Source organism: Zootoca vivipara, chromosome 2, assembly GCF_963506605.1.
Source record: "Zootoca vivipara chromosome 2, rZooViv1.1, whole genome shotgun sequence".
Lineage (NCBI taxonomy): Eukaryota > Metazoa > Chordata > Lepidosauria > Squamata > Lacertidae > Zootoca > Zootoca vivipara.
The window spans coordinates 121,965,802-121,978,904 of NC_083277.1; the positions used below are offsets into that span (position 1 = coordinate 121,965,802).

At 47.8% G+C, this 13,103-nt stretch overlaps 1 protein-coding gene across 6 annotated transcripts in view; it reads right to left on the reverse strand.

The window, feature by feature from the left end:
• The window catches only part of LRP1 (LDL receptor related protein 1), a 335,312-nt gene that overhangs the window by 21,615 nt on the left and 300,594 nt on the right, over positions 1 to 13,103 (reverse strand). For all 6 annotated transcript variants that reach the window (XM_060272179.1, XM_060272176.1, XM_060272175.1 and 3 more), the window contains 11 exons: positions 12,875 to 13,063; positions 11,911 to 12,059; positions 11,332 to 11,425; positions 10,527 to 10,643; positions 8,773 to 8,892; positions 7,726 to 7,848; positions 6,810 to 6,935; positions 4,719 to 4,835; positions 1,390 to 1,496; positions 931 to 1,063; positions 257 to 376 (listed from right to left, as the gene is read on the reverse strand). In XM_060272179.1, the coding sequence (XP_060128162.1) occupies positions 257 to 376; positions 931 to 1,063; positions 1,390 to 1,496; positions 4,719 to 4,835; positions 6,810 to 6,935; positions 7,726 to 7,848; positions 8,773 to 8,892; positions 10,527 to 10,643; positions 11,332 to 11,425; positions 11,911 to 12,059; positions 12,875 to 13,063 (1,395 nt within the window). The remainder of the gene's footprint in view (positions 1 to 256; positions 377 to 930; positions 1,064 to 1,389; positions 1,497 to 4,718; positions 4,836 to 6,809; positions 6,936 to 7,725; positions 7,849 to 8,772; positions 8,893 to 10,526; positions 10,644 to 11,331; positions 11,426 to 11,910; positions 12,060 to 12,874; positions 13,064 to 13,103) is intronic.

Below are 13,103 nucleotides of genomic sequence, written 5' to 3' on the forward strand. Positions count from 1 at the left end.
AAGTGTATAATGAAGGCGCCAGGCGAACCTCCCTGGGGAGAGCATTCCACTGCAAAAAGCACCTGTCCTCATGTTGGCACCTTCCGGACCTCTCGCGGAGGAGGTACACAAAGAAGGGCCTCAGAGGATGAGCTCAGGTTCAACCTTCCCCAAGATCTTCAGCCTAGGGGTGGGGGACCTTCCCTTTCTCAGTTCTGCAGAGCAGTATGTAGGGAAGAGTAGGAGAGGGTGCGCCAAGAGGGGCAGAGGCACTCACAGCATTCCTCAGGGTTCTCATCTGAGTTGTCACCACAGTCATCTTCACCATCACACTTCCAGGCCAATGGCTTGCACAAGGTGTTGTTGCACTGGAACTCATCCAGGGGGCAGGTCCGCACTGCAAAGTGGGGAAACAAGCCTGGGCGCATCAGCTACAAAACCTCCCCCTACAAAACACTGAATCCCTGGAGGACAGGGAAGGAGAAACTGCGCAGGTGTGACATTGAGAGCCCCCCCCCCCCGAGCTGTGAGTACATTTCAGAGGTCTTAAATCTTGAGCAGTGAGGAGTTCCACAACCAGTTCCTTACACATACCACCTGATCGGGGCAGGGACTGGTGCCGGCACCTGACATCTTTGGCAGCTGGCAGGGGACCCTTTGGAAATTTTGTTTGGCCTAGCATTCTGAACACCTGGATCAAGTTGTTAACATCCCATAGTCCCCTCAACTAGTGTCACTCAGCACCATGGCCCAATGACTGACAGAGGAAGTGTTGCCTGGAGGCAACCCTGCACCTGCTTGCCAAGGGTTGCATACAGGCTGGGGGAAATGAGAGCACCCTTGTAACTTGTTACTTGGGGCTCGTTACAGCATTGATGTTTCGCAGGTACACAGTGGCTGAAACCAGTATGATATCCTCTTCTGAGGAAGAGGGAGTAAGAGGGGCATTACCTCCAGTGCTGCAGTCCTCTTCATCACTGCCATCCATGCAGTCGGCATCAGCGTCGCAGCGCCATCGCAGTGGGATACAGTGACCGCTCTTGCAGTGGAACTGGTCTTGATCACAGCGAGGTTTGCATTCTTTCTGTGGGGAGAAAGCAAAGGAAACAGGGTTACCAAATCCTAGGCAGGCCTTATTTGGATAAGTGAATACCTAAAACACCCAGTAACATCCCATGTTTTTCACTGTAAGAGTTCTTATACCCTCCATGCTCCCTCCCTGCCTATTTACAGTAACGCTTCAAGCTAATTGGTGGTCAATCAGATTAATAACCACCAGCATTCAAATGAAGTTTCCCACACCTTTCCTAGAGTTAACCTGCTCCCAAGTTTGCTACTACAAGAAATGAAAGCAAGCAAATTCTGGTGTTCTCTGATTGCTTACCACTTTGCACCTGACTTGCTCCTTACCTCATCAGAGCCATCAGCACAGTCATGGTCCCCATCACACTTCCAGCGGCCTGCAATGCAGCGCCCGTTGGCGCAAGAGAACTCACTTTCGGAGCAAGGCCTGGGTTCTGTAGGCAGAAAGAGCACATGAGCAGGTGAGATGGAAGGTTCCAATGAGCACAGAAGCGTCTTCTGTTCAATCAGGGATTAAACACTGCTGTCTATTATTCCCAGGGCATCTCTGGAAAAGCATGAGCAATCTTATTATTCAAACAAACCAGTCTTTCGACTTCAATACAACAAAGAAGAGAACACAGCAGAGGCCACAAAGGACTTGGGGTGAGGGAAGAAGAAGAGGGGATACGTGAGTGGTTTCTGGCTACATCCAAACCCCCATTCTCCACACAAGCAGCTTCTGGCAGACAGTGGCAACCATCCCAGCCACTCTGCCTCAACTGGGAATCCCAGGAGTGGAAAATATGAGGCAGTTCTGTGACAGCCAAAAAGCACCCCCACCTCCCACCACCCATAGCAGCTTTGCAGATGCAGGCAGCAGGGAGGAGGGGGAGGAGAGTGAAACCTTATTTATACCCTCTAGATCACAGCTTTTGCAGCTTTGCATCGCTGCAATAGCTCAGTTGGTAGAGCATGAGACTCTTAATCTCAGGGTCATAGGTCTGAGCCCCACGTTGGGCAAAAAGATTCTTGCACTGCAGGGGCTTTGACTAGATGACCCTTGTGTTCCCTTCCAACGCTACAATTATATGATCCTCCTCTATTTCCCTAAACATCTAAACATTCTCAAAGTGTGTTGTGTGATATCGCCATGCTGCAAGTTATATGGTCCTTTTCTTGCCCCACTTAAGCGGCTGTCACTAGGAGAGCAGGGAAATTTTGCTTAGATGCTACAGGGGAGAGAAGGAGACACACAGCTGACAATTTCTCCTGCAAACTTTGGTATCAGAATATATTTTCAATCAATGTTATTACAAGTGTTACGAACACAGGAAGCTGTCTCATTCCAAGTCAGACTATTGGTACTGGAAGCTTGGTGCTGTTTGCACTCTCTGGTTGTTGCTTTCCAGGGGTTCAGGCAGGAGACATTCCCAGGCCTGTGTAGGAGATGCTGGGTTTTAAACCCAGAACTTTTTGCATACAGAGCATGTGCTCTAGCACTGAGCTACGGCCTTCCCTCTAATGCTGCTGCTTTTTGCTCAGGCAGGCCCATGTCGCCATCCTCTCGACACCATCATTGCTCCTGCTTACTGGGTGCACTCGTGGCAGTGTGACTGCGCAGCCCTGCCTGGTCCAAGTGGCAGCGGCATGGAGAGGGCAGCACCCTGCCTGTTCCTGCATTTGCTTCTTAGTGACCTAGACATTCAAGGTACCACCCTAAGGGATGCCATGGGAAGCCCCACCCAGTTCCCATTGGTAATGGAAGGCTTGCTAAGGAGAAACTGGATGGGCACACTGACTTCACCCAACTGGAGAGGATGTGTGTCCTATTTTGCAAAGCCCTTTATCCATCAAAGGGAGGTATAGGAGAGAGACAGCAGAGAAATGAGAGAAGGCATTATTCTAGCCTGCTTTGACCTTTAGGGATGGCTGGGAGTCAAGCAAAGCAGCACACAGAGAAGCCCTCTCCATTCAATTACTTTCGGGGGAGGGAGTGGGAAATACATGGGAAATAACATGGCAATCCCAATACCACTATGGTCCTCCCACCTCTGCCCACCCCAGCCTTTATTTCTATCATGGTTAAGGCTTTAAAGGGGAAAGGAAAAATATTTTCGACAGAACCTACCTCTGCAAGCCCCGATACGACAGTGTGAAAATGGAGAAAAACGTAAGATGAAGTGAAATGGCACAAACTCAAATTACACAACGTGGTAAAATAAATAAAAAACCAAAAGAACCTGAAAGAAAGTCATGTCTAGAGGCTACAGGGGCGGCAGGGGGAGGGAGAAAGTGGCAAGGGAGGAGGTGCGGCACCCATCGTGAATCTTAAAAACAAAACAACAACACCTCTTGCTGGAGGCCTCTTTGGCTTCTAATGAGATTTAAAGTAGGAGCCATTTGGCCTCCCTGGGATGACTGCAACTAATTCAATCATTCATTAAATTTATCTCTATTTAAGGCATTTATATACTCCTTTATTATTTACACTGCTAAGTGGTGTCCACAGAAAATGGGGTAAGAAGGCAATAAAAAATGATCATAAAACCAAACACTGCCTTAAAATGTTTGCTGGATCAAGGCATTATCAGCTAGGAGGGGGCCTGTCTAACCTCAGTTGGGAGGGAGTTCCATAGGCTTGGGCCCAATACACAGAATGCATGGCTTCTAGTAGTTATGAAACATGCAACGGAGTCATGGGGGGGGACAGCTAACAGAAGCTCCGCCAAAGGTCTCAGTGACTGGGCTGGAATCACATGATGATTCATCTGCGATTCTCCCACCACCACCTTTTTCATGCTGTGAAAGCCAACCGATGGCAGTAAAGCATTGTGGAATTGATGAACTCCCTCCCATGCCTGGAGATGGCCAAAGGCTGGTCATTGTTTGTTGCATCTCTCACTTTAGCTAGGATCAGAGAGGGTAAGGCAAACCAGCATTGCTGATGTAGGGATGTGCCTCCTAGTTCAGCCCCAACTAAACCTTTCTCCAAGAGACCTCACAAGTTGGAGGGGCTGAGAGGAGCCCAACATTCTGAAACAGTAGAGGGCAAGCAGCAGAGAGGTTATCTGGGCTTAGTCCTGCACCAATGATTCTGCACACTCACTTCACTCCAGGTTTGGAAGCCAGACTTTCCCCAGCAGCTACCATAGGCTAAGAAGGTTGCAACAATTTGTGCTGAAAGGTAAAGAGTTGTTGGCTTGGGCAGGGTTTAGGGCACATAATTTAGTGGAATTCTTGGCACCCTCCCTCTCAATGTTATTTATACCAGAATAGAAAGGACTCTTGGGCCTGAAACCCAGCCAGTATTTTCTGAAATCTCATCATTCAGAGGGGGCAACCTATGGCCCTCCAGATTTTTTTGACTACAACTCCCATTATAATTGCCCATGACTCTGCTTGCTGGGAATGATGGGAGTTGGAGTCCAGAAGCATTTGGACATTCCCCAATCAATGCTCTAGTTTATTCCAGCCTCAAGGTCATCTTCTGCTTCCATACATACTTTTCACAGAAAAGGGAGACCCAAATTTAAGTGCCCTCTTCCCACAAGCAATGCTAGTTTTATTTCCTCCATCCAACAAGGACCAAGCCCACAGGAAAAGTCAGACCACCACCACCCTCCCCACATGCAAACATTCTGCTCTCCCAGTGTAGGGCTGAAGGGGGCACATACTACAGCTCTCCTCATCAGAGTTGTCTCCACAGTCATTGTCATAGTCACACTGCCAGCGACCAGGCACACAGCGGTTGTTCTTGCAGCGGAACTGATAGGGCTCACAAGTTCGCTCGTCTGAAAAGAAAGGAAATGACATAGGGAAGAGAAAAGGCAGGAAATGGACGACATCAGTAAATGTAAAAACAGCATCAAAAGCAAAGCCCATCAAAAAATAGCTATCTTTGCTCACAAGGCGTCTTCCGGATGCCTTCTTGTACATAGAGCAGCTTGAGCACAAAGACATAAAGGAATGCTTTTATTACATCCCAAATTGAATATTTCCCACCCTCCTAGGGGGCATCTGTAATGCAGATGGGAGCACTGAAAGCACCACCAGGAACCTATTAGGACTTTGGGCCCGTAGCTCAAAACTTCACCCAGTGTCAATCAATGTCCACCCATCCCTGAATGTAATCTTATGCACATTTGTCAAAACTTCTCCCGTTACTTGCAGTAGTGTTCAATTCTTTTCCATGTGTGGGCTCATCCATATATATATATATATATATATATATATATATATATATATATATATTATAGCCTTTATATCCCACCTTTACCTCCAAGGAGCTCAAGGTGGCATACATAGTTTTCTCCACTTCCGTTTACCCCACTGCTTTCCTGCGGGAATACCTACGGTTTAGCGCTGCATGTGGAAAGTGGCAATAGCAAAACTGCTCAGACCCTTGCCTAGAAAGCACAGGACAAACAGAAAACTGCTCGGACCCAGGCTTTCCAGGCACAGGTTAAGAGGAAATGTGGATAAGGCCTGAGCTGATGTATGTATTTTTATGTATGTAACAGAATCAATTCAACTTAAAAAAAGAAAAAGTGTTCCAAGGACAGTTAGATCACCTTTTTGTTGCATCATCCCTGTGCTTGCTGCAAGAAGACAGTTGCACCTTTAGCTCAAGCACAGCCAGTGTGATGCTTTGCAGACATATTTTTGGTCTCCCAACTCTCACCAACTCCATCCTGCAAGGCCGATGGTCAGGGGTGCCCTAGTCAGCCCTGCAATACCTGGAGGCAGAGCCCTAGCTAGGTGATCTTGCCCCCCCCCGGCAGAACCGTCCAGATTGCGCCCCTAGCCATGGGCAAATTAGCTCTTCTTTCTGCCTCTCCTCCAACCCTGCCCCCCCCACCCATTCAATTCTCCCTCTATTTAAAACCATTTCTTATGAGGCAATAATGGAAATTTATATTTATGGACATATTTTTAGCCGATTTTGCGGGGGCCCACTTTACCACCCCTTAGCTACAGCCCTGTCTGGAGGGCATCAAGTTGGCAATCCCTGTTTAATCTAAGTGGATTGGCAGGGACCAATCTGGACTGCAGCATGAAGTACTAGTTAGGCAAGCTCTGAACGTGGCTCAAAACAGTCTGGCTGCATCTTAGGCAAAAAGGCTAGTAGTATCTCTAAAGGTAAAGGACCCCTGACAGTTAAGTTCAGTCGCAGACGACTCTGGAGTTGCTGCGCTCATCTTGCTTTACAGGTCAAGGGAGCCGGTGTACAGCTTCCAGGTCATGTGGCCAGCATGACTAAGCCGCTTCTGGCGCAACGGAACACCGAAACCAGAGCAGCACACGGAAACGGCATTTACCTTCCTGCTGGAGCAGTACCTATTTATCTACTTGCACTTTTTTGCACTTGTGCTTTCAAACTGCTTGGTTGGCAGGAGCTGGGATTGAGCAACGAGAGCTCACCCTGTCGCAGGGATTCAAACCGCCGACCTTCTGATCAGCAAGCCCAAGAGGCTCAGTGGTCCCTCTTTTGATTGACTTTCTTTTTGACAAGGCAGGAGGGGGACAAGGGATGCAAATGGTCTGCAGGGCTTAAGGGGAGAGGTAATATCACAGCATTCACCTTGGGACTTCCTACTTTGACTTGCACATGTTACAAAGGTGCTGCTTCTCTTATGCAGCCTCTCTCCAAGACTCTGGCAAAGGTGCCACTTCTAGCTCCTTTCATAAACTATAGGAAAAGGAGCAAGCCAGACTCTCTGTCTTAGTGCACCGTAGTTCACCAGTTGACTGCACCATCAACTCACCACATTCTTCCTTGGGCTCGTCTGACCCATCTCCACAATCGTCCTCCCCATCACATTTCCAACGTGCTGGGATGCACCGTCCCGAATCCTTGCACCGGAACTCATCCAGCCCACATCTCATTTGTGCTGGGAGAGTGAAGAGATAAATATTTCAAATGTTGGAAAGGTAAAATTGTCACTTTTGCAACCATCTGTTCCAAAAATAAGGGCAGGGGAGGCACAGAAAATTACTTCTCTTATAAAAAGCTGTTTGAGACTTCACATGTAAATAACTTTGCACCAAGTACAGAATCTGTTGCATAACTTAGATCCCAGAAAATGACACCTTCTCTTAAATAGCAATCAAGTTGTATGGCTATTGGTTTTCAAACACTTGAGTTCTAGTAAATCCTTTCTAAATTTGACTTGTTGGCCAAGGAATCACTGTGATGCCGCCGAGGATTCTGGGATGTGTTCTAGGGTGTAGGACAGGCCTGTACAGCCCATTGCTCTACATCAGCTTTTCCCAACCTGGTACCCTCCATATGCTATGGACTACAAGTCCCATCATCCTTTACTCTTGCCATGTTGTCTGGGGCTGATAGAAGCTGGGGCCCAACAGCATCTGGAGAACATTGTGTTGGTTATGGATCCAATTTGGAGCAAATCCTTGCCCTGGGATGCTATTTGCACAAGGCTCTAACACCAAATAAGCAATTGGAAAGCTTATTTGCTGATTTCATAACAGCACTTCCATAACATCTTTGGCACACACGGCTGGCTAAGCTGAGGGCATCAAATCCATCATCTTCTCAAAAGCAGAGAGGCAAAGGTTTTCTAGCTAGAAGCTCATGTATCAGGCCCCCTACTCCCTGTCATCCCATTCCCAGGCCAAAAAGCCTTTGGCAAGCTCCCCACATGCACAGTAGCGCCTTACTGCAGTTAGCAGGTTCATCAGATCCATCTACACAGTCATTGTCGCGGTCACACACCCACACCCGTGGAATGCAGCGCTTGGTGATGGTACACTGGAACTGGTTTGGGGCGCAGGTCACTTCCGCTGCAACAGAAACAGGAGTCAAGAGGGAGCTCTAGGGCTGAATGCAGGTAGGAGTCTTCCTACACCAAAGGCATGGAATTGTAAAATTGTGGAGTTGGAAGGGACCCCAAGGGTCATCTGGTCCAGCCCCCTGAAATGCAGGAGTCTCAACAAGTGGTCCCCCACCCAATCTGAAACCATGCTGCAAATATGCTAGCAGCTTTACTGCTGTAAACACTAGGCTGTTGGTACACCTTTACAATAATCAGGATACTACATATACTGTAATATTGCTATTCAAAGTGCAGAAACTAGCACTAGGTGTGTAATTCCACCCCCACAAAACCCCACTTTTCTTCTTTTCTTGAAATTGAGTTTTGAAATTTCAGAAGTCAGAGAAGGGACTGAGCAGGCTTTCCAGGAATCAGGGCTTCAGTGTCATGCATAACTCTTTGCCCTCACCATGACCAAACTGAATTATGGAGGACAAGCACATGACCATTATTGTAGGCTGTAAAATTCAACTCAGGGAAAATCTGGTTACCCTTTTATGGAATCACGTACATTTTTAACACAAGATATATAAAAAATTCCACAGGTCTGGAGTTCACTAGATAAATGCTTATTGTACTGATCATACAAGGACACCTGTTCTTCTGACAGGCCACCGGAGTAGGAATGAGGAACCTGAAGTTCAACAACATGCGGAGAGTCACAACTCCAGATGTTGAGGACTACAGGCTCCCCATCCCTACTGCAGTGGCTCATCAGCTGCAATCAGCTCTATTTCTCCATTCCATATGAGCAAGAATCCAGAAGGGCAGTGCAAATTCCTAATTTCTTAAGCTTCCCGGGTTCCTCTCCCCTGAACTAGAGAGAGCGCAGAGGGCAAAGTGATGCCCCTCATCCTGCTCCAAGCAGGACCCTGTTGCAAACATGACTTACGACAGTCCTTCTCATCCTCTCCATCCCCGCAGTTGTCCTGCCCATTGCAGCGAAAGATGCCAGGGATACAGCGATTGGTGTTGGTACATTTGAACTGGCTGGGCAGGCAGACATGCACCTCTGTCAGGAAGAAAGCAGAAAGCTAAGCACTTTTTAAAGGAGCGAGGACCAGGCGTTTTAGCATTAAGACACCAGTTTTTGTCAGGAAGTCTCATGAGATTTACCAGTTGCAGGAGGTTTTGGAAGAAATACCGTACCTCTCCCATGATTCCTTTGGCTTTGTGCCTCGACACTGTTTTGTAGAGCATCAGGGCAACAAAGAAAAAAGGAGGAGAGAATGGAAAACCTCCCTTTGATAATTTCCCTCTCCATGAGTGGCACAGCTTCTTCTGCCATCTTTACTTCTTGCTGGGAAGCACTTTTGGCTTTTGAAGGACTGAGATGGCTGGTAGGGATTGGGGGTCATTATTTCAAAGCCCTCTGGTTTGCTTAGAGAAATAGATACATACAGGTGAAACTGGGAAAATTTGAATATCGTCGAAAAGTGCATTTATTTCAGTAACGCAATTTAAAAGGTGAAACCAATACATGAGATAGACGCAAGACATGCAAAGCAATAAATGTCAAGCCTTAATTTGTTGTAATTGTAATTATTTGTCGGTAGGCAGGTCAATTATAAATGGAATGCAATTAATGAAATGTAATAGCGATGTTTATTTTTGTATTATTGTAACTATTTGTTTTATTACTGTGGAATTTCCAAAAGAAAGCATCTGTAGAAATTAAAAGAAAAAGAAAAATAATAAGATGCATTACTGAAATAAATGCACTTTTCGGCGATATTCAAATTTTCCCAGTTTCACCTGTAGATATCTGATCATTTCAAAGTCCAAGAAGAGCTTGGGAAGGTGCTCTAGTGCTTTATGGTTCTGAATTCTCTAGTGCTTTATGGTTCTGAATTCTTAGCTTTTCTTAATAGGCACCATGTATTTTAATTGCCTTGTCTCAAATTCTGGAGGTTGCCCTTGAGTCTCTTCTATGTAAAGGAAGGAGACAACTAAATAAGACAGATGAGGAGGCGGAAGAGGAGGACAAAATGCTGGGTGGAGACTCTCCCAGGACATGGCTGCTCTTGATAGGAAGCAGGGCTCTGCATTCTTGGCATTCTCGCACAGCAAGGACTTTTGTGAGAAGGCTTGCCTTGCCTTTAAAAGCTTAGCAGGTGGGTGTGCCATTGGGACAACTCTATTGCTTCCATGCAGTTTTGACCTCCTTGCGCTGACCTCCTCGCCCAGTGGCAGACCTTAGAAGGGGGGCCCTCTCAAATTTAAGCAGTGCCCTGTGGACACCAAAATCTGATGCTCTCCCTGCCTCTCCCCTTGCAGTCTACTTCATAGTTATGAAGTCCCCTGCGCCGACCCAAAGGCTCCTCACCCAGGGCGACTGAACTGGTTGTGCTCCCAGTATCAGGGCAAGGCGGAGGCAGATTTAGGGGAGCACATCCAGTTCAGTCGCACTGGGTGAGGAGCCTTGGTGGCGGCACAGGGGGACTCCTGATTCTAGTCCAGCTAGTCTCACCCATCCTGTCACCCAGCCTAAGTGTTGCAGCTGGTGACCCAGCACCTGTTGCTGAGCCTTTACTTCTACTCTGGCTCAATAAAGATCCTTGCCGTCACCTAACAGCCTCCATTGCCATGGTGTAAACACAAGCCAGGACAATAACTTTACCATTTGCTTTGGTCTGGGCAACTCACCGCAGTTGTGCTCATCTGAGTTGTCTTGGCAGTCATTGTCCCCATCACAGATGAAGGCTGGGTTGGTGCAGATTCCTGTTGAACACTGGAATTGTCCTGGGCGACACTTGAATTCAGCTGTTGGAGAAGGGAACATGGGATTATGATGATACCTTGGGAGAAGGACCCAGAGACTCAGTGGCAGAGCACAGGCTTTACATGCAAAAGGTGCCATCTCTGATCCCTGGTGTCTTCAGGCAAAAGGATGAGGTAGGAGGCAGTTGGAAAGACCTCTGGCTAAGATGCAGGAGAGCTGCTGCCAGTCTGAGTAGGCTATATGGTGCCAGATGGGGAAATGGTCTGATCTGGTACTAGGCAGCTTCCTATGTCCTTTCTATGATGCAGGACCCTCTTCTCCAAACTGAAGGGCCTGATGCCTCCCTGACCCACATACTGCACTTTCATCTATGCCAGCCAACCAACCCTCTCATGCAACTTCCTTTGGTGCCAAGGACTCTGCTCCTTCATCTGCAAATACTTGATATAGCTGGTAACAAGTGGTAACAGGACCTGGTGGTCAGGGGCCCCTTTACCTTTACCTTTTACCCACAGGTCCTAGTCCAAAACTTGAACCACTACACCACACTGGCTAACACTTGCTTCAAACCACAAATTTACCCCTTGCAATGCTGTAAACCTGTTTTGTGGCCATCTTCCCTGCATGTCCCAATGTTCTGCCAGGACAATATTCAATCAGTCCTAGTGATTTTTTTAAAAACCAATGTTTTCTCCAACCCTTGGGACTTCCTCCAAACTGTTCACTCACGGCAGTTATCCGGCTCATCAGAACGGTCCCCACAATCATCCTCTGTGTCGCATTTCCACCAGAAAGGGATGCACTTGTCGTTCTTGCAGACAAACTGTTGGTTAAGAAGAAAAAGTCGTGAAGCTGAGGCAAGACATCAGCAGTGGGGAGAAGAGCACCCCTTGTAACCTCTCCCTGTTCCATCAGAGCAAACCCCAGCCCATCACATTTTCCATGCCACAGCTGTGAAACTGAACCAGCTGAGTGACAGCAGTAGAGCCGTCCTCATTTCCCAACCACCCCTCAAATATACTTTGGCTTACACGAAATAAACATGTGACCTCAGTATTTGGAGAACTGAGTGAGGCTGGTTTAAAAAAGAGCATCTTGCCTTACTCTGGATCAGATGGATTTAATATCAAGCACCAGCCACAAGACCCAATTTGATGCTGCCCAACAAAGGGAGCGGAGCCTTCACCTTTCAGAGGGCTCTGATCTGGCCGGCAGAAGTTGCTGCAGGATGGTGATAGTCCCTTGACAAAGCAACCAAATGGTGATGGGGGAGGGCACACCCCAATGTTTGTGTGCTGCCCCAGTTACCTGGCTGGCTGTGCAGTTGGAGATGCAGGTCTTGCCATCGGCACCCAGGTAGAAGTTGGTAGGGCAGGCACACTTGAAGCCACCTCCTGGAGACAGCAGGCACAGGTTGCTGCAACCACTGTTGTTGACTTTGCAGGGATGGTCCGGAACTGGACGGGTAAAAGAAAAGAGGCGCAGGTACAGGTTACAGCAATAGAAGTGACTCATGTTCTGCTGTCAAGTGTGGAAATGGATGGAGGGTGTCTTTTTTGTGCATGTATCCTAAGTAAGTACCATCACCAACTCTCCACTAGAGGAAGGAGAAGGCACCCACTGCAGACCCAATCAGCTACTGCAGGCGATCCAGACTCAATAACACTGCCATCTCTCATCCTTACCCTGCCACACCCTGCCCTCCAGCTGAGGAGCTAGTCAGGGATAAGTGGCATGCCTAGGCCCTCTCTCTCTCCTAGTCTCAACAAGCTGAGTGTTGGGTTTGCCAGGGGCAGGCTCATTAAGGACTAGAGTTCTCTTTCAACAAGGCATCATGTAGGGTTGGTGGAGGGTTGCAAAGATCCATAACAGCATTTTGCTAGCAAATGTAACAGAGAGAGCTACCCCAGTAGCCCACTTTCTCCTTTGTGTCAGGGCTTAAGCCCACAGTAAGGCTTTGAACCTGTGCCCAAGCTGAAGGGGAGTACAGAGTAACTTTCCAGATCTCCAAAGAAGCCACCTGAGCAGCCTGCCCTCTTAAAATACTTGTCTGGTCAGACTTGCTGTCAGGCCAGAGCAATACAAAAAGCTCTGCCTCTGGTTTTTATTGCCACTAATTTGCCTCGCTTACCCCATTTGGTCCTGGGCCTGGCAGGTGATGGGCCTAGCACTCTGCTCTGAATGCATCTGTGCTGTGCCCCATTGTGTGGTAACTAAACTATGCTCCCTGCAAACAGTGACTTTCATATCCTGGATGGAGCATGGCACTCACCATCGGGCTGCCTGTAGGAGTGGAAGATGTGGATATCCATGGGTCTGTGCAGGGTGCTGATCAGCACCGATTTGTTGGTGCCTGTGGTCTTGTGGGCCCGGTTGATGGATTTGGTCTCCCAGTCCGTCCAATAAATGTAATCCTCAAAGAGCGTCAGGGCAAAAATGTGGGGGATATCCTGGCTTAGGACTGGCGAAGAAGAAGAAGAAGAAGAAGAAGAAGAAGAAGA